General features: G+C 43.7%; 1 protein-coding gene across 2 annotated transcripts in view; it reads right to left on the reverse strand.

Moving 5' to 3' along the window:
• Window positions 1–1,198: 1,198 nt before the first annotated feature.
• The window catches only part of pak4 (p21 protein (Cdc42/Rac)-activated kinase 4), a 32,676-nt gene continuing 14,796 nt past the window's right edge, over window positions 1,199–19,078 (reverse strand). For both annotated transcript variants that reach the window (XM_072392062.1, XM_072392063.1), the window contains exons 2-11: window positions 16,181–16,417; window positions 14,503–14,717; window positions 14,206–14,401; window positions 13,861–14,094; window positions 12,029–12,487; window positions 11,371–11,504; window positions 9,510–9,636; window positions 6,988–7,113; window positions 6,777–6,911; window positions 1,199–4,837 (exon numbers count right to left, since the gene is read on the reverse strand). In XM_072392062.1, coding sequence (XP_072248163.1) covers window positions 4,682–4,837; window positions 6,777–6,911; window positions 6,988–7,113; window positions 9,510–9,636; window positions 11,371–11,504; window positions 12,029–12,487; window positions 13,861–14,094; window positions 14,206–14,401; window positions 14,503–14,717; window positions 16,181–16,381 — 1,983 coding nt within the window. In that variant the 5' untranslated portion in view covers window positions 16,382–16,417 and the 3' untranslated portion in view covers window positions 1,199–4,681. The remainder of the gene's footprint in view (window positions 4,838–6,776; window positions 6,912–6,987; window positions 7,114–9,509; window positions 9,637–11,370; window positions 11,505–12,028; window positions 12,488–13,860; window positions 14,095–14,205; window positions 14,402–14,502; window positions 14,718–16,180; window positions 16,418–19,078) is intronic.

Consider the following 19,078-nt stretch of genomic DNA (forward strand, 5'->3'; position numbering starts at 1 on the left):
GCATTCAGGTGTGTTTTAACACGATGCCAAGGAGGAAAGACATCAGCAATGATCTTAGAGAAGCTACTGTTGCTGCCCATCAATCTAAGAGGGGTTATAAGGCCATTTCCAAACTATCTGGAGTCCATCATTCTACACAGAGAAAGATTATTCACAAGTGGAAAACATTCAGGACAGCTGTCAATCTTCCCAGGAGTGGACGTCCCAGCAAGTTCACCCCAAGGTGAAAAAGCCCAGAGCTACATCTCAGACACTCCAGGCCTCAGTTAGCGTGTTAAAGGTTAAAGGTCATGACAGCACAGTTAGAAAAAGACTGAACAAGGATGGCTTGTTTGGAAGGGCTGCAGGAGAAAGCCTCTTCTCTCTAAAAAGAACATGGCAGCACAGCTTAGGTTTGCAAAGCTGCATCTGAACAAAGCACAAGACTTCTGGAACAATGTCCTTTGGACAGACCAGAGCAAAGTGGAGATGTTTGGTCATAATGCACAGCAGCACGTTTGGAGGAAACCAAACACAGCATATCAGCACAAACACCTCATACCAGCTGTCAAGCACGGTGGTGGAGGGCTGATGATCTGGGCTGGTTCTGCAGCCACAGGACCTGGGCACCTTGCAGTCATTGAGTCCACCATGAACTCCTCTGGATACCAAAGTATTCTGGAGTCAGATGTGAGGCCATCTGTCCCACAGCTAAAGCTGGGCTGAAACTGGCTCATCAACAGGACAATGATCCCAAACACAGCAGCAGATCTACAGCAGAATGTGTGAAAAAGAAAAGAATCAAGGTGTTGCAATGGTCCAGTCAGAGTCCAGACCTCAGCCTGACTGAAATGCTGTGGTGGGACCTTAAGAGAGCTGTGCATGAACTAATGCTGCAAACCTCAATGAGCTGAAGCAACGCTGGAGAGAAGAGTGGAACAAGATTCCTCCACAGCCATGTGAGATACTGATAAAATCACACTGAAAACCATCAGTTCAACTTACTGCTGCTGAAGGTGGTTGGATTAGGGGGTTCACTTAGTTTTTCACACACTGCTTCTGTGTTTTTGTTAAAATGACCGGATCATGTAACCTTGGAATTAAAACCTTCTTTTTCGTCTCCTGCTGCTGTTTTCGAGCATCTTCAGTGTAGTTTTTCACCACTTCAACCTTTCTTCTCAACATCTGAGCGAGTCGAACAGAAAACACACGACAGGAATCTTTTACAAAAATTGTATTTGCAAAAAAAGTAGAATTTGCAAAGTGAAGTCTATGTTTTTACAACCAGTGAAATTTACAAAAACACGTTGGTGAAGGTACAGTTGCTTGAGTTTCTGTTATAAAAACAGATCAATATCACAACAGATGGACAGATAAACAGGTTTTAAACAGGTGGTGAGTGAGTGTGACTCACAACAGTCCAATTCCCCCACATATTCCATCGAATCGGCTGGTTAATCTGTCGTTATCATGGTCCTGGGGAGGTTTCCAAGAAGCAACGGAACCCAAAAATGTCTGAAGATGCTGCTTAGCAAGGCACTAAACCCTGTACACTACTAACAAAGTCCCTACGGATCGGACCTTTTCTACGACAGAAACTCACCCAAGATAAGAAGAGCGCCAACTTAAATCTGAGTTAAGTGTCCTGAAGCCGGTCATAGTGTCAGGAACATGTTGGAATCAGTCAGGTTGTGACTGTTAAGGCATGAAATCAGACAAATCTGGTCCCTAACGTGTCACAACAGTGAAGATACAAGACTTTCACATTGATAAAGAAAGCGGATCCAATGAGTCACGAAGCGAAAAAGGACCAACGAGTTTGTTTATACCTGGAAAACTAAATAAAGTATTAAGAGCCACTGTTCGGAAAATCTTTAAGGCTGAAATGTTGATCATCTGAGGTCAAAGGTTTCAGAAATCGGAGCCTTATTGTGATATAAAGTTACGGACATTAAGGAAAAAGCAGAGGCTGCGGGAGGAAAAACTGTAGCTTAAAACACGAAGAAATATCTATTAAATATGTCAGCAAGGCAAAAAAACTCAAGCTGTTTTCCAGTGACCTTAATACTCTGTTGATCCGTTCATTTTCACACATGACTTCACAGAAAGTTCAGCAGGAAACATAAAACTGATGCATTTTACCAGCTTTCAGCAGGAAGAGGAACCTATTTTTAATTCTTCGTGTTCAACGTGTGGCCTTAAAAGTTTAAGACTGGCAGCAATCTTTCCAGAAAAAGAGAGGAAACGAGCTCTTTACTACAGCCGATTGTCATCTCATTCAGGTCCTCTGATAACAAGCAGAAGCGTGAAACATCCGAGTCATTACTGGCCCGACACATCTCCGACCACAAAACTGATCCAGAAACTGACAGATGAAAATCTGCCCTGGAAAGCTGCCAAGACACAAAGTCCAAACGCCCACAAGAAAATTCTACAAAGTGAGTGCTTCTGAGGCGTAAAAGAGCATCAGGGGACAGGTTTACAATTAACTCGCGTTCAGCTGGAGACGGAGCATGAAAAGAAATCTGGATTTACATTTTTCAAGGAGCGGGAACCGCATACTTTTCTGCTCTTAATGGCACGAAAACAGCCACAGGGCATTGTTAACGCCGTTCTCTAAATCTACCGGCAGCAGCTTGAAAATGTACAGAAAGAGACGCCTGGAAGGAAGCTGTTTTTGTTGAGGTGAAGGTGCAGCCTTATGGAGGCGGCATCAGCACCATAACCACAGACCGGCAGGGCACCGCTGCTAGAATAATGATTAAACCAGCTCACAATCAGTTGCTTGTGCTTTGTAGAGTTAGAAAACAAAGTATTAGTCTGGATTAAAAGCCACTTCCTGCTTTGAGAAGCCTCGCTTCGTGCTACTCTTTGTATGAGGCCTGAAATTCGACAGTTGACTGTATCAGCAGGAGCAAAAAAGCTGCTTTTCTGCCAGGATAAAGTGTTCAAAAGTTGAATAAAATGTGCTTCTTGGTAGCTCATTAGTGGAAGCTCCCGGGCGCTGTAATTTAAAAAAGAGGAGGCCGTCCGCAGCGGCTGAAGTGGAAGACATAGAAGGAATGGAAACAACAGCCTCGGCTGAGAGGAATGTGTCTGCAGGCCGTGTTTATGTGCATCTGTGTTTCAATACCATGACTTCATCTTCTGCAGAAACGACTGCTCGCTGCTACACGGTGCAGCAAAGGCCAGCTGATAAAGACGCCACTCATCCTGCTTCTTTGCTTGAACCTCCCACGGGTCTGACTCTCACCAAATTAACCGACTCGTGACGTCAGGGGATGTTTGAAACTTAAAATTCAGGCTGAAGATGCACAACCAATATGAGTTCAGGTTGTTTTTGGCCAATATTTGGTCCTTTTCTCTGCTTCTGAATACAAGCTGGGGTCAGGAGCAGTCTGCTGAACGCACTAACGAGGCATTTAGTGCACAAAAACAAAAGTTTCTCACTAAAATCAGCTGCAGAGGAGTTATAAGGAAGTGCATGTGCACCACAGAATGAACACAACTCACCAAGAAGCAGCTTATATCTTTTCTTTTTTAAAGCTACATCAAAAGAACCGTTAGTGTGTGAATAAGTTTCCTCTCTTCAGCTGTAATAATTAGTCATGGGTGTGGAAAAACGTCCCTGTCTAAAAGTACTACAGTAAGAACCAGCTGTTAAAAAGAAAGTAAACCGGGAGCTGACTCAGTGTTATGGGACTGTGCGCGACATCTCGACACCTCTTCTACAAAACAAAACAATGTTTAGTGTTCATTATCTGCTGAGCTGAAATCAGCCGAGTGCAGCTTCTATCTCTGATCAACAGTGCTTAAAAAAATCCTCTCACTCTAAAAAAAACATTAGAAAACAAAGTAGAGAAGTAGAGTAAATGATCAAAACTGATATATCTTTCTATGTATATTATACTTACACAGGAAAATTAGGAGGAAATAAGGAAGAATTCATCTGCTACCACGACTCCAGTGTTTACCTCTTCACTTAGTGTATGTTTGCTTGTTTACAACAGGAAGCTAGAAGATTTTATGGCTACAAAATATAGTCATTTTGACTCGTTTCTGAGTCCAAAGAGCTCCTCTCTCAGTAGTAAGAATACGGCGAGGGTCCGAGTTTGGGAGAGAAGTCTCTGTAGTGAAAAAGTTTCCAGACTGCCCAAAAGTGAGATTAAAACGTTGCTCCGTCTGTCTTTAAAAAATAATCAGCCAACGGGCTTTCGGCTCCTTCAAAACGTCCGCCAGGTGTGTGCAGAACCGCCCACGTTCACACAATCCAGCTGCTGTCCAAATGGAAAAATAATAAAAGACGAGCCACAACTTTGTTTTTGAATCTGTCCGGCTCAAAAAAAGATCAATCCACAGGCGAGTTGTGGCTGCTTTGCTTCTCCTTCATGACTCCCAGCGCACGCACACACACGATGAAACACTTCCATTAACAGTGTCGGCATCATTTGATTACACTCACTCACTCACTCACACGACTTTATTGCCTCTTATTTAGGAAATGCACTCCCACAGTTCAGCGACTCGATAACACAAAGAGAATACTCCGGCACACTGGCTTTTCTGAACATCTTGCTTGAAGAACAAGCCTCTGGCGTGTGACCTTTCACCTCTGAGGGCCTCCCCGCGGTGTGCAGGAGTATTCTGTTCCGGCCGAGTCTTCACGCTTTCCTCCAGAGAGGTTTTAGTGTCACATTTCATCTCATCTCATCCTGTTCTGCCGCATCAGAGGGACGATGCAGGACGGCGGCCCCGCCTTCGTCAGGAAGGGGTGTTTGAGGAGCTCGCTGGCCGTGGCCCTCTGAGCCGGGTCCCGCACCAACATCCTGTCCAGGAAGCCTTTGAGCAGAGGGGAGACCTGGGAGAAGCAGAGGAGACATCCACAGGTGTCACAGCGTGGTCTGAAGAAATGAGCTTTTTTATTTTGGTCGTTCTGGCACCATCTGTCCAACACCATAAATACAAGTTGCTTTAGGCCCAAGACTCAGCTTACTAAAGTCCTCTGCTCACATCCTTCTCAGCCAAAGCTGGCCACACATGACACGATTTTAAGAAGAATCTCAGGAGAGTTGTGGCGTGATCTCAGACGTTTGGCGTCAGGAGGTCATAAAACTCATTCCAGGCTGTTTTAAGGAGGTCTTTCTCGCATCTCGAGGTCACAACAAACATGTTTAATATTATCCGAAGTCTTTAGTTTGGTTTTATGCAAATGGTGTCGCTCTGCGTTCCCTTAAGGGGAAACCGTGTGTCCGAATGTCTCCACGAAGTTTCATCTGCACTTAAAAACGCAGCTGTGGCTAAAAGCTGCTTATTGGTCCACTTCGCCGTCGGTAAGAACTCCTCAGATCTGGAGTCTTATGTCTGTGGTCATATTTTTAATCGGACTGGGCTGGACGGTACAGCTTTAGTCCCGTATCTCTGTGTTTATTGTGTTGTAAACTAAAAGAAGTCTCTCCGCCGCTCAGCCCTGAGCCTCAGCTTCCCTCTGTTCTCAGCTAACAAGCCGACTGATTTCCCTTAAAATGCTAACGTGAAAAGTCTCCTTGTCCGTTTCCCTCAGTGGACTCGACATGTGAACTGGCTGCTTTCAGCTGAGATGCTGCAGCTTTGACGTTGTGGCGTTGTTTTAAGCTAATTCAGTTTAATAACGGACACACTGTGCAGACTTTTCTCTTTTCTTTTGTTTGAAACGGCTCCAACTTTAAGACATATTTCCCCTCATTGTTTTCTCCATCGTGCCATCAAATGAAGCTCGCTACAAACTGTCATAACAAACTGAACAAATGTGTCCGAATTAAACGAGACATCGAAGAAAATTAGTTTAATCGGGGACTCTTAGCTATTGAGTAACTCGAGGAATCGTTTTTTTTCTTCGGTTTTAGACATTTTTTGCTGAAGCGAGTAAAACAGGAAATGAGCTGCGTGTCTGTCCAAAGAGGAAGTTAACTAACTGTGTTTCCTGTGCTGCGATCACCTCGACCAAACTGAAAACACTGCACTCCACCACCTGATCCAGGGACAGCTGTGGTGTTCACACAGCTGTACAGGTGTGCAGTGTCTGTGGGTTCTGAGTCAGAAAGTCAAAATGACGGCCTCCAAAAGCCAAGGTGGTAATGCCTAAAACATCCAAGTCAAGGCTTCAAACTGGTTGATGAACCCACAGGTGACCGGATGGTGGCTCCATCTGGTTTTTCACTCGAATATTCATCTTTTAGACCAAGAATAAACAACAGATCAGAACTTATTTTGTACTTTTCAGGACTGCAAAGAAACTTATTCAATGCTCTGCTCTGTTCAGGAATGAAAGCCAACAAGAAAAAGCGGCCGGTGGCTGTTCTGCAAAGTGTTTCCAGGGACACAATAAGCCAACCGGCCGACCGGGTGGGGGCTGCCCACATGGTGCGACTTTATGGTCAGAACACAAATCTATGAGCTGAACCTGAGCCCGAAGGGACAGAAAGACTCTCAAAGAAAACAATTAAGGTTCGTTTAAAAGGTGATTTTTCACCCAGGTGCTTGTAGGAAAAGAGTCAAAAAGTCGCTCAATCTGGTGGTGACAGTGAACTTTCATTAAATGACTCAATTCTCCACCTCGATGCATCTGACCACTGAAATAAAGTAATGACACAGCTAATAAACACACTCTTTGACCGCTGAAGTGTCCACAAACCATTTTACGTTCTTTTTCCACCATCTTATCATGGGGAAACAAAGGTTTAACTCGATCCTATTAACAGATTGTTATCTTTGCATTTCATGACCGAAAAGGGGTCAAACTTCTGTCTTTGTGCTGGTACCTTGTGCAGATTCTTCAGTTTGGGGGGCAGGTTGTCACGAATCATTTTCATGGCTTTGAGCGGCGGCTCGTTGAAGTACGGCGGCTCTCCGTCCACCATCTCTATCACCATGATACCCAGAGACCAGATATCCACCTGGAGACAGCGAGGCAGTCAACAAAAAGAAGGGACAAAGAGTCAAACCTGAGAGCAAACAGAGAGCGAGTGATACCTCGGGTCCATACGGCAGTCTGGATATCAGCTCGGGCGCCATCCAGTATGGCGTTCCAACCAGAGACTTCCTTCTCTGCACTTCCTTAGACACCTGGGCACAGAAACCGAAGTCCGACAGCTTCACCTGGAGACCGACCGCAGTGAGGTGGAGGCGGAAGAGAAAAGCAAAGGAAAACCAGGAACGTTAGGATCATTTTTCACTGAAATCACAGAACTTCACAAAAAGAAAAGAAAAACCTCCGTCGTCTTCCTTTATTTTTATATTTAATGCTTGTCAAAACAGTCAGAAACAATTTCAGTTTCAGAGTTTCAGCTGAATGAAAACATTTGTTTATCTTAAGCACGACTTCCTTCTTTCATTTCAAAAGTTGAGCTGTCCAGCAGCTAAACTCTGCCAACCACACCCAAACTTAGACAGGCGTCACAGTCATCCAGCGCTTTCTCACAAGGTTTGTGCTTGGCTGGTTATCTGCAGAATCAGCCCAGCTGCCGAGCTCACTTGCAGAAAGAGAAATGAAACAAACGTGCCACAAGAAAATGCTTCTCACATCTATAAACAGTGTGGCATGACCGGAGTGGCTGCCACGGACAGGCTGAGCTCCACAGGTTTGCATCAATGCAGCTCATTAATAACTGAAGAAAAATCCATTGTCTGAACCCATTTATAAGAGGTTACATTTTCAGTCAATAAACCCCTCAGCCCACAGGTGCATTTAGACACAACAAACACACCCAGCCTTCTGCCGAGAAACTCTTCAGGCTCGGTTGAATCTTCTTCCCCAACCAGGCCAAACCACAAACAACTCACACCCAACCCAGCCCCAAAACACCACAACCCCTGCAAACAGCTGTCTGAGTGAACTCAGACCTCTCAAAGGTCTTCCTGTAATCAAACTATCATTACAAGAAATTAAAATAAACAACTTTACGCCCCGTGTGAAGCAGAAAGTCTTCCAAACGTATTCGGAAATCTTTGAAAATTAATCTTTTGGGCAGAAAACGTCTTTTTTTGGCCCAAAGACGCAGGAAAAATACTTGCATTTAAGACACCACCACCTCCAACACCAATATGTTACAAATTCAGAAGATCTAACAAGTTAGTTTGGGTTCAGGAAGCAGACACCCTCTCTACCTTTAAGATCAGGCTTAAAACTTTCCTTTTTCATAAAGCTTATAGTTAGGGATGGCTCAGGTGACCCTGAAACATCCCATAGTTATGCTGCTATGGGCCCAGACTGCTGGGGGAGCTCCCATGATGCACCTCTCTCTACTCTCCATGTACATGTGACATCATTGTTGTCATTAACTTGTGTTTCTCTCTCAGCAGGTATCTCTGGTCTGGTGTTATGGATCTTGTTGTCTCCTCTTTCATGTCCTCTCAGCTCAGCAGGAAGAGCATCCGTTTGCCTTTTGGAAGGTCAGTGGTTCGGTTCTGTCTTCCATGGCTTCTGATGCCAAACATCCCTTTAAACCTGTCTGCTCATATGGACCGTACTCAGGCGGCACTTTTATGTACTGCAGCATCACATAAAGGTTATCAGTTGTGTCTAATATTAATTTATAATATAAAAGGCTGTGTTTGGAGAAAAAGAAGACCATAAAAGAAGGTCGTCATACGTTTCTGAGGGGATGTTTTTGCTCTACAGATCACAGGCGAGAGGCAGGAGGACTTCAGTGTCGCTGTGGGTGTGCATTAAGCCGGAGGCTACGTCTGGAACCGCAGCCGATAACGATGTCAAACCACAAACGTGCATCAGCTCTCATCAAGGACACTGTGGTTTACACATCAACTCATCTAAGCACCGAATGTGTGACTTGTGTGCATTTATACATTTGTGAGGGTTCAAGATTGAGCAAGAAACTGCAAAAGGCCCACGTCTTTACTTTAGTAAATGGTGCACAGACTCCACAAAGCAGCTGCCAACACCCTGCAACTACAACAGATGACATCTGTGCATGTTTGAACTCATCCCCGTTATCAAAAAGCTGTGTAATGGCTCGGCTGAAAGCTCAACTGTGAGTGGGAATTCTGCACAGGAGCATTTTCTTTGTCATCAATCATGTCAACCTGACCGAGACTTTGACACCAGGCTCCAAACTTTTGTGCTATGAAGAGTTGAGTGAGACCCATAAGCAGCTTACTTCCTTTTTCCTTGGTTTTGCTGTGCAACCATGTTGGTTTCATTTTCTGTAGAAAGCTCATATTTTCTTGCCACTACACAGGAAGTGATTAGGCATCTGCCACGGCTCTACTGTAATGGTTAACTGAGTGGCATTTAGCTGTTCTTAGCAGCCACCATTCTCCTTTTATGCTTTACAAGTGAGTTGAGGTTTCTTTCGGACTCTGTTGTTGAAAACATCTGCCGTGTTATTGTGTTGGTAAAATGCAATGACGACATCAGACACGTACAGCTGCTGATCTGCAGTAATGACCTTTAACAAACAGCTCATTTCCCCCTAAAATCACTAATATGGAGCCGGTTAATCCAGAGTTGGAGGAGGTGGAGGAGTGAGACGTACCCGGCCATCATGAGTGAGAAGGATGGAGTCGCTCTTTATGTCTCTGTGGATCACTCCCTGAGTGTGAAGGACGGACAACGCCTTCAGGACCGACAGACACACTGTGGCTATCTGCTCCTCGTTCATCCTAGAAAGAGGAAGACAAAGAAGTGTCATGTGTGCCTTTTTTTCTGAATCACTCTATCGTCATACTGATCTGACCACAAAAAAACCAGAGCCGTCCGTATCTGTGTTTCACATCTCAAAGATTAAGTCAGCCATAAAGAATTAAATGAAACATAAAAGCCTGCTGTGGAAAAACAGAAAGTGTCTCAGCACAGAATAGATGAAGCAGCGCTGCCCCCTCATGGACAAAATGACGCCTGCTGAGTGAGGCGTGGATGAAACTGGATCAGGTCGGTGAAGCGAGTCTTTTAGGTGTTGCTTTAAATGACTGACTCATCACATTCGGTTGTCTGCTCATTTCCTGAAAGATTAGGTGCAACCAAGAAACAATCTGAACAAGTTGCAGCTTGTGCAGAACACAAAACTACCCAGAAAGGGTGTAGCTGCGTTTCAGGTGGAGGATATACTTTGATGCAATTTGCTAAAAACTAAAAACAAGATTTCAGGTATCAGTGAGAGACTCAGTTAAGCCATCAGACAGGTAACAAAAGGCGTTTTTATACCAAAAGCGTCGGATTTAAAATCCTTTTTTCCCTTTAAAACATGTAATCCATTGACAGCAGCTGTTTAGAACCAGTTCAGTGGCTACTGCTGCCCCCTGGGGGACGATCCTGTAACTACAAAAACATGAAGAGACAGCGTTGGGCCACAATTTCAGATCATCCCTATTTTCTGCAATAATTAATCTAGTTTATGGTTAAGCTAACGGACCAGTGGAAGCATGGCTTAAATCCTAATATATCTCATGTGCTTTATGTACAACATGCTGAAGGCTGAAGTTATACGTATATTGCCTATCTGGGGCAGGAGGGCAGATTAGGATTTGGATGGTGTTCAGGATGATTTTCTCCTTTCTGGCCCTGCTGAATGCAGCCATTTTAGCCTAAATAAGGTAGAACAGAGAATTACATCTTGAAATAAAACTTTAGACAGTGGTGACAAAAATAACTGTAATATTCAGGCTCCCTCTAAGTAAAGCTCGTTACTTTTCGCCACTTTCAGATATAAAGAGTTTTAAGTGATCACTTGTGAGGCTAAGATAAAGATGGATGTTGAGCAGCAGCCCGTGCTTTTAGGCTGGACCACAGACATGAGCTAAAAATGGATCCATCTCATCTCTTTTGAGTTGCTGCTGACAGTTTCAGAGCCTGTGTAAGACATTAGAGCTGATAAACAAGTGTTTCTGTAAAGAAACGGTCAGCTGTACCCACTGATGTAGACCCGACTGCAGCCTACTGCACCTTAAACACTTTCCCACTGCACTCTGAAGTGTAAAAGGGGCTCTACAGTCCTGCGTAAAACTATTAAGGGAAATGTTTTCAAAATGTAAGATTTATCCTCTGTTACTCAATAAAATCTTCTGAAATGATGAAGTTTGTTTAAACAAATCAAAACCTGTGACTGAATGGACAGATTAAATGGTTTTAAGTGTGCTGTAGAAGCCGTAATTTGATATTGTACATTATTTAAAAAAGGATTGTGCATCTGAAGAGGTGGAGTGAATCTAAGGACTGAGGTGCTTTTGAAATGAGAATCGGATTCGCTCGTTAAATGAGGAACTTTGAAACAAAGGGAAACTAAAAAGACGCCGGTGGCTTCAGACACATGCCCCCAAGAACAGAAAAAAAGGTGCCTTTTCCATCATAAGTGGCCTTTAAGTGACCACAGTCTTTATCATCGTGTTTCTCCTTCTCACCTCGTGTGTGTCACGATGTCAGTGAGCGCTCCTCCTTCCAGAAACTCCATGACGACCCAGAGTTCATCCCCCACCAGGTAGCTGTTGTACATCTCCACGACGTTCTCGTGGTGATAATCGCGCATGATCACCACCTGCAGTTACCAAGGAAACGAATGGACACAGAGGAAAGGGTTCACACGACCGGTTGCAGCTTCATTAACGGATGAAATGTGCTGTGACAGGTCGCCGCTGATGTGAGCGTGAAGTGCTTCCACCTGACTCATGAGGTGTGTCGGCGGGTGACTTTTCTTTTCAGGCTGTTATTATGTCCAACAGATGTGTAATACGAGCGTGAAGACAGGTTTCACAGCTCTGCTTTCCTTACAGGAGAAATGTGTGTAATAACTGTCCTCACTTCTAAACGTGCCCAAAACTCCTATGAAGATAGGAGCTGCAGTAGTATTTATGAGAGCAATGATTGTCTGTTTTACTGCTTTGATGGATGATCCTTTAATGTTGTAACTTCTTCTCTCTCTAGATGCCTGCTCTGTGTAAGATTGTGGGAAATTACACATCTGTTAGACCTCGTTTCACACGTCAAAGTGTGTGTACATATTCATTCTTCTTCTGTGGTTTTCAGAGCACATTCGGCCCTCACCGGATCAGGGTTTCTCACCTCGTTGAAGAGGAGTTCTCTGCGCTGTTGCTTCCTCAGGTCCATCTTCTTCACAGCGACCAGTTTTCCCGTAGTCTTCACCGTGGCGATACACACAATCCCCGTTGACCCCTCCCCTATCTTAATGTAGTGATCCAGGTAGGTCCGCGGATCGCCAGGATCAACCACCATCTGCAGAGCCGCTCTGAACTGCTCGTGTGAAACCCTCTGGGGCTCCCTCTGCGGTGAGCGGCCCTGGGGTGCTCCACCGGAGGCTGGAGGCCCAGAGGGCACCGGGGGCCGCGGTGCGGGAACGTTGGGGTGGGGTGTGTGCGGGTGCTGGGAGGCCTCAGGGGTCAGGCTGGGCTGGGAGGTGTGATGAGGGTGCTGGTGGTTTGCAGGAGGCTTGGAGCCGGAGGAGCCTCGGGTGGAGCTGCTCGAGGGTCCGTTCTGGGGAGAAGATTCTTGGTGTCGGACCGCCTGAAGGCCAGACAGAACATATCAGGACAAACAAACAAAATAAAATCACATTTACTGAGCAGATATTAATCAGCTGAATCACCCATAAAACATAATTCTATCTCACACAGTCAATGTATGAATTTTAATCAATTAAAAAACTGTCAATGCAGAATCTTTTGCTTTATTTAGTGATTAATACACTTGCAAATGAATGTCTGTCATCATATTAGATGGGAAAATCAAGTAAATTGAACTATTTTTATTGGATTACAGATAAATGCGTATAAGTGCTACTTAGAAATGTTCAAACTATCATCGAACAAAAATACAAACAAACTTAATTTCATTATTTTAATTCTATAAAACGCTCAACGACTCCATTCAAATAGTCAAAAACAAGTGAATAAATAAACCTCCCGTCGTCTTTTCTTAAGCACTTTTCCTTGACCGGTAAAAAAGGTCTCAGTTTTATTGTAAGTTAAAGTAAGGAGGTAGAAATAATCCTGAAGGACTGAACTCTGAAACTACAAATGTTCAATGAATATTCTACAAAAAGTGCTTTAGATGCTTCGTCTATTGCCATCTTACATGAAAATGATGTCATACATATGATATTAGAGATAATATGGATTAATACTAGATTATAAAAAGTGAAAAAGGAAAGAAAAATGTCAAAAGTGAAATATTGTGTGACGACAGGCGACTTACACAGATTTATCCACATGACTCACAGTTAGTACGACTGGATGAAAACAATCACTATAAAAGCTGCTGCCGCAGCGAACTGTGGGACAGAATCAGCTCCTTTTGTTCATAAAGGCTGATCTGGCGTCTTCTCTGCTAACGGAGATAATTAAGGAAGCGTTGGACCTCCTTTCCTTCACAATTTGAGCATTTAAACAGCTCTTATCAAGGCTGCTACTCAGACACAGTTGCAGATGGAGCGTCCAAATCACACGACCGATTTAAGACGAGTTAGCAGCCAGACGCAGCCTCACCGAGTCTCCATTTCAACTCATGTTGAAAGTGTGGACTTTAAACTATATGTTAGTTTTTAAATTGTGTCGATCGTAAAACCAGTAAAACCAGACTTATGATAAATAATTTACAGCATAGTTTTCCTGAATAATCTGTTTGCAGCAGGAAGAAACTGTAAAAACGGGTTATTTTAAGCTTCTGAAATCAACCCGTTTTTTGTTTTTTTTTTGGGTGTGATTTTAGGTCCAGTGAGTAAAAATGACACCAAACAAGGCAAAGGTTTTAGAGGTGAAATATAAAGGTGAGATCAAAAGTAGGTGGGTTGATTTCCTGTTCTGTTCGTATATTATCATGAACGCATCACTAACAGATGAGATCATTCGGCTCTGACTGAACTGAGGCGACGTTCCTACCTGTCCTGTGGGGCTGCGTCCACCTTCGCTGTCTGTCCTCGGGTAGGTATTGAACGGCCGTGCTGTCTGCTGGGCAGTCTTCATCACCCCTTCGGTTATCGGCAGGTTTGGGGTGCGGATGTTGGGTCCTGAGAGAGGCCTTTTGTCCCGGGGAGACTGAGGACTGCCCTCCCGAGCCACGTAGCTGGACTTTGGCCTGTGGTCACCGGGCTGATCCCTGCGAGCCACCGGTTCCTGGTGAGATGAAGGGAACAACTCAGAGGTGAACAACGGCAGCTGGAAACTGCAAGATGCACGAGCCCCAAAGAGACTCTGGGTTTCTTTGGCCCCATCTTCTGCCTCTACCTGGTCCCGATGCTCTCGGTCTCTGTGTGGAGGAGCAGGTGGGCCGGGCCTGTCCCTGTGAGCCCTGCTGGGCTCCTGGCCCCGGGGCTGCTGCTGGGGCCGGCCCTGGTTTCCTTCATCTCTGTGAGGAGGACGGACTGCTCGCTGACCGTGGCGGGGATCTCCTCCGCCCTGGTGCTCTTGCCTGGGTCGATCTCTGTGAGTCAGATTGAAGTCGTTAGTGTCACCTTTGGCTGGTGTTACTTTTTACGTCTGTGACACACAGAGTTAAAACTCGCCTGTGGTTTTGATCCTTACCTTTCTTGCCTTTCTGGGTGTGAGTAGTGCCTGTGGTGGGGATCTCCGTTCTCCTGCCACCCTCCCCCACCTGAAGAGTTGGAGTCCCTGCGAGGCTGGATAGGAGGACTGCCTCTTCGCAGGGAGTTGGAGCAAGTAACAGACATGTCGTCAAACTCATCCAGCAGCCATGTTAGAGAGCCGTCCACTCCCAGCTTGCTGCCACGCACGATTGTCTGGAGATTTTGAACAAACATAACAACTCCAATCAAAGCTTGTCTTCTCAATCAGTGGCTGTTAAAACCTGTGATCTATCACTTTAAATGACCAGACTGACTGGGGATGGCTAAGGTTAGAATTCATCTGTTCTGTAATCTAAATATATTGCATATCGAAAAATATCTAAATATTTGGTGTTAAATTTAACCCAGTGAAGCATTAATGACACCAGTGGGATTCATTTGCTGGTTACATTTAAACTTTTATGTCCAGACATGCAGAGTTTGTGCTGACCTCAGATTGGCTTTAACTGTGTTGTTCTTTACATTTTGCACTTTATTTGAGCCGATACCATTATTCCAAGACCTCACAATGTTCAGTTTCTAATCAAAGACTTTGTCTTTGAGCCAATACTGCGCTAAGAATACAGACATGTTGAGGTCCACATCAAACAGACGTGGCCTCAATATCGAAAAATATCTAAATATTTGGTGTTAAATTTAACCCAGTGAAGCATTAATGACACCAGTGGGATTCATTTGCTGGTTACATTTAAACTTTTATGTCCAGACATGCAGAGTTTGTGCTGACCTCAGATTGGCTTTAACTGTGTTGTTCTTTACATTTTGCACTTTATTTGAGCCGATACCATTATTCCAAGACCTCACAATGTTCAGTTTCTAATCAAAGACTTTGTCTTTGAGCCAATACTGCGCTAAGAATACAGACATGTTGAGGTCCACATCAAACAGCCGTGGCCTCAATATAAAATGCAACATCTTGTTGAAAATATACATCACAAGAAGTACAAATCATCAGTTTTCTTTGGTTTTCAAGACAGCTGTCACACCCCGTTCAAACATAAGCCAATGACTCTTAGCATTTATTTACAGGTGGCTGCAAAGCATGCTCTGGTCAACTTGATTCCACCGAAGGGCTGAAAATCTCCCAGAATAAACATGGGTGACCGCTCTGTGACATTGTGCTGTTTAATCTGTCATCTTGCAACGGATAAAAAAAGCTGTCGATGCTACCGTCTCGTACCGTAATCTCAAAACATAAATTAGAAGTGCTTAAAAAGACCCCCAGCTGTGCTCTGAGATACAGCTGAACGTCAGAGTTACATAATGTTCTGATATGAAACAACCTTTGTGTATTTCAGTGCATTTCATTCAAATTTGGTGGAATAAACCAACACTTCAGAGAGTTCACAGCGGCTCCATCTGACCACTTTATCCCCAACTATTCTAATATCTTTTAGTATGAAATAACAAACTACTTGACTGGTCCAGCACTTATTTTTCGGTTTTAATCACAGCACTCGTTCAGTTTTAATTAGTTTAAGACAGAACCTCTACAAAATATTCCATCTGAGACAGAAAAATGACTCATTACCAAACTGAGTAACAGCAGCAGCTTCCTTTCAGTATCACCAATCATCTACATGTAAATTCAAACCTAATATTTTTGCTCCTCCCACCTTTCGTGGCTCTACAGTAGTGATGACAGTGGCGTCGATGAAAGGTTTGGGCCTCTTGGCCGTGTCTTCGATGAGCGACTGCCATTGTCGCGGCAACCCAACAAACTTCTGCTCCTGCTCGTCAAAGTCTGTGTGCACGCGGTGCTCGAAATTAGACGGAGCCGAGATCTGGATACGAGATTTCTTCTTCTTGGTGAACATGATGGCGGTTGGGGCAGCTGCAGCTCAGCATCAGATCTGCACGGAGGGAGGAAATAAAAGAGGAGGCTGAGCATTGAAAAATGAGGAAAACGTTGCGGACGTGAAGGTTTTAACACGTGCACAAGCTTAAACACAAGGACATGGATCAAAATCAGAAAACAACTGCATCAAACTGTAGATTAGAGTTATCTCAGAATGAATTCTGGATTTGGTTTCCTACAAAACTCAATCAACTATTAGGACCAAGTACAGTTATTTAACACAATTCTCTTAAATGCAACAAAGAAACTGGTGAAAGTCATTTGTAACACTCATAACTACAATAAAAATGACTTCAAATGAACGAAATGTAAACTGGTTTATTTCGGCTCACTGACCATTAATGGGCCTATTGACATTAAACAAGCAGTGACCTTTAGCTGAAGGTCACCAGTCAGCTCATCAACTGCTGGACCACGTTATGAACTATAAAACAATTGCTCTGCAGCTTTGCCTAATGCAAACCACATGACGACTGGACAGGATTAATGGGGAGGAACAGATCCAGTGAGCCATTTCTGCTGCTTTTCTCATAGTCTGAACCACATCCATGATCCCAGCTCAGGTATCACTCTGACTTATGTCACAAAAGCCGAGCATGCAAACAACGAGACATTCAGTCAGATAAAACAGACACAGACTCTAATCTGTATCTTTATTTAGCACCCGAGAGAGTCAAAGTGGCCGCTGGGAGCTTTTCCCAGGCCTGCTATCTATGGTGGCATTTTCTCTTGAAGACGTATGTGATGGTCGTGATAGAGTCAGCGGGAGGGAACCAGGGTGTGGTGCTGTTCCTCTGGTTGGGACCAAAAGAACCCACCACACCCAGCTCCCAACACAAGCAGCAGTGTTAAGATCTGGACTTGGAGAGAGCATTCCTCCGCCAAGCCAAAGCCTCACACTTTTAAAGAAAAGAACACTTGGACCCGTAACAACAATGTCACAGCTTCTCTCCACAAAGTTTCAAGAAGTTCTGGGCTCTAGCTTTTACACTATCAGACGATTAAAACTGGAAATGCTCCTTTACAAAAGTCCTGCCTCAAGTGCTTTCCTTCCTCCTTATTCCAGAGGAATAATTACAGACGTATAAAAACATGACAGCCCAGGAGGTCATCACTCTGCCCGTACACACAGATGCTTGTTTTCAGCTTTATTAGACCTGTGACCATCAAAGCACATTACACAGGAGTTATTTAAAAAGTCTGCGTTTAGTCATGAAAATATAGATGAATTATCAAAAAAAAGGCAGATTTTGTCAGTTAAAGCTCTTTTAAAGAAAGATTATCAGTGATAATCTGAGTCATGCAATCTGCAGCAGGTGTAAAAATCATCTTTAAATAAAGTCCACAGCTTACCACATGTTCTGAAATTCTAAAATCACAAACAGTGCATTAATATTTAAAGCAACTTCCTTCATTGTGTAGTGAAGGCGACTCCCACGCTGTGAAAAGAAGTCAGCTTTAATAGAAGTCGATGCTAAAATGACCTTGAATATTTTCCTAATGAGTTTACGGTCTGGACTGGTCGTTTCATCATGTTCATACAACTTAATGGTCGTTTTGTGGAGGAATACCATCATCAAAGCATCTAGTTTCAAAAGACCAGGATGGTAACGGTCCAAATACTGAGAAAAAGGTTTAAAAATGGTCCATGTTTACAGAGGAGAAAGGGTTTATATGAATATATAAATGCAGACTGAATCATTTCCCAAAGTTAAACATTCACATTCTTAGTAGAAATGCCTTGATTTTCTTTCTGATTTTTGTTTCTTATATCTTTAAATGTCTAACTGGCTAAATCTGGATTTCCTTGTAAAAACTACAACATACTACAGGGAGAACAAAGCACTTCCTGTTACAAGACTGTCATATTTGTACAAATAATGTCCTAATATCCTATTTGTTTAAAAACCATCATGTAAAGTTTCTTTTTATCTCCACTTTAGTAAATGAAAACAAGTTCAACAGCTAAAAATCCGTTATGATCGAGACACGAGCTTCTTCCAATGTCATAAATTGTGCCTATGATGCATTTAATGGCTGGTGATAAAATCGGATTCCTCAGTGCCTGATCTGCCGGTCACTGTGCACAGTTTGTCCAGCGGAAAATCTTCAATTTGTGGTCACCGGTCAGGCATAGAAGCCGACACCAAGTGAGAAAAATCATTCAAATTATTAGCTGTTGACATGACATGAAGATGAGGAAAAAGGTAGTGAAAAAACAGACTGATTTGGTCAAACTGGTGATCAGAAGCAGAACCAAGAGGGTGACCAGAGGGTGGAGCAAAGAAGAAAAACAGGACAAAGTTAAATGAAAAAGATGGAGGGACGATCTGGGTGGGGTCATGCTGCCGGGCCTTACAGACTGTTAATAAAGTCTTTCACAGCAGTGAGCGTTTGAAGTTAATCGAGATCCGCCCAGAAACACGCTGAGAGACCTGAGGTTTACAGCCAGAGACGCAGAACTTCCACACAAACACCCGCCAGCAAAAACTACAAAGACACCAACATGAACTAAAACTATTCCACAAACCAGTCCACTTTTAAATGCACTCAGTAAAGGCTCAAGCACAAATTAAACTGCTCAAGACAAAGGAAAACAACACGCGGGGCGTGCTCAACGCACACATTTACAGTTAGCAGATTCTCTCGTAAACGG

Source organism: Leuresthes tenuis, unplaced genomic scaffold (genome assembly GCF_036924035.1).
Source record: "Leuresthes tenuis unplaced genomic scaffold, fLeuTen1.0.hap1 SCAF_9, whole genome shotgun sequence".
NCBI lineage: Eukaryota > Metazoa > Chordata > Actinopteri > Atheriniformes > Atherinopsidae > Leuresthes > Leuresthes tenuis.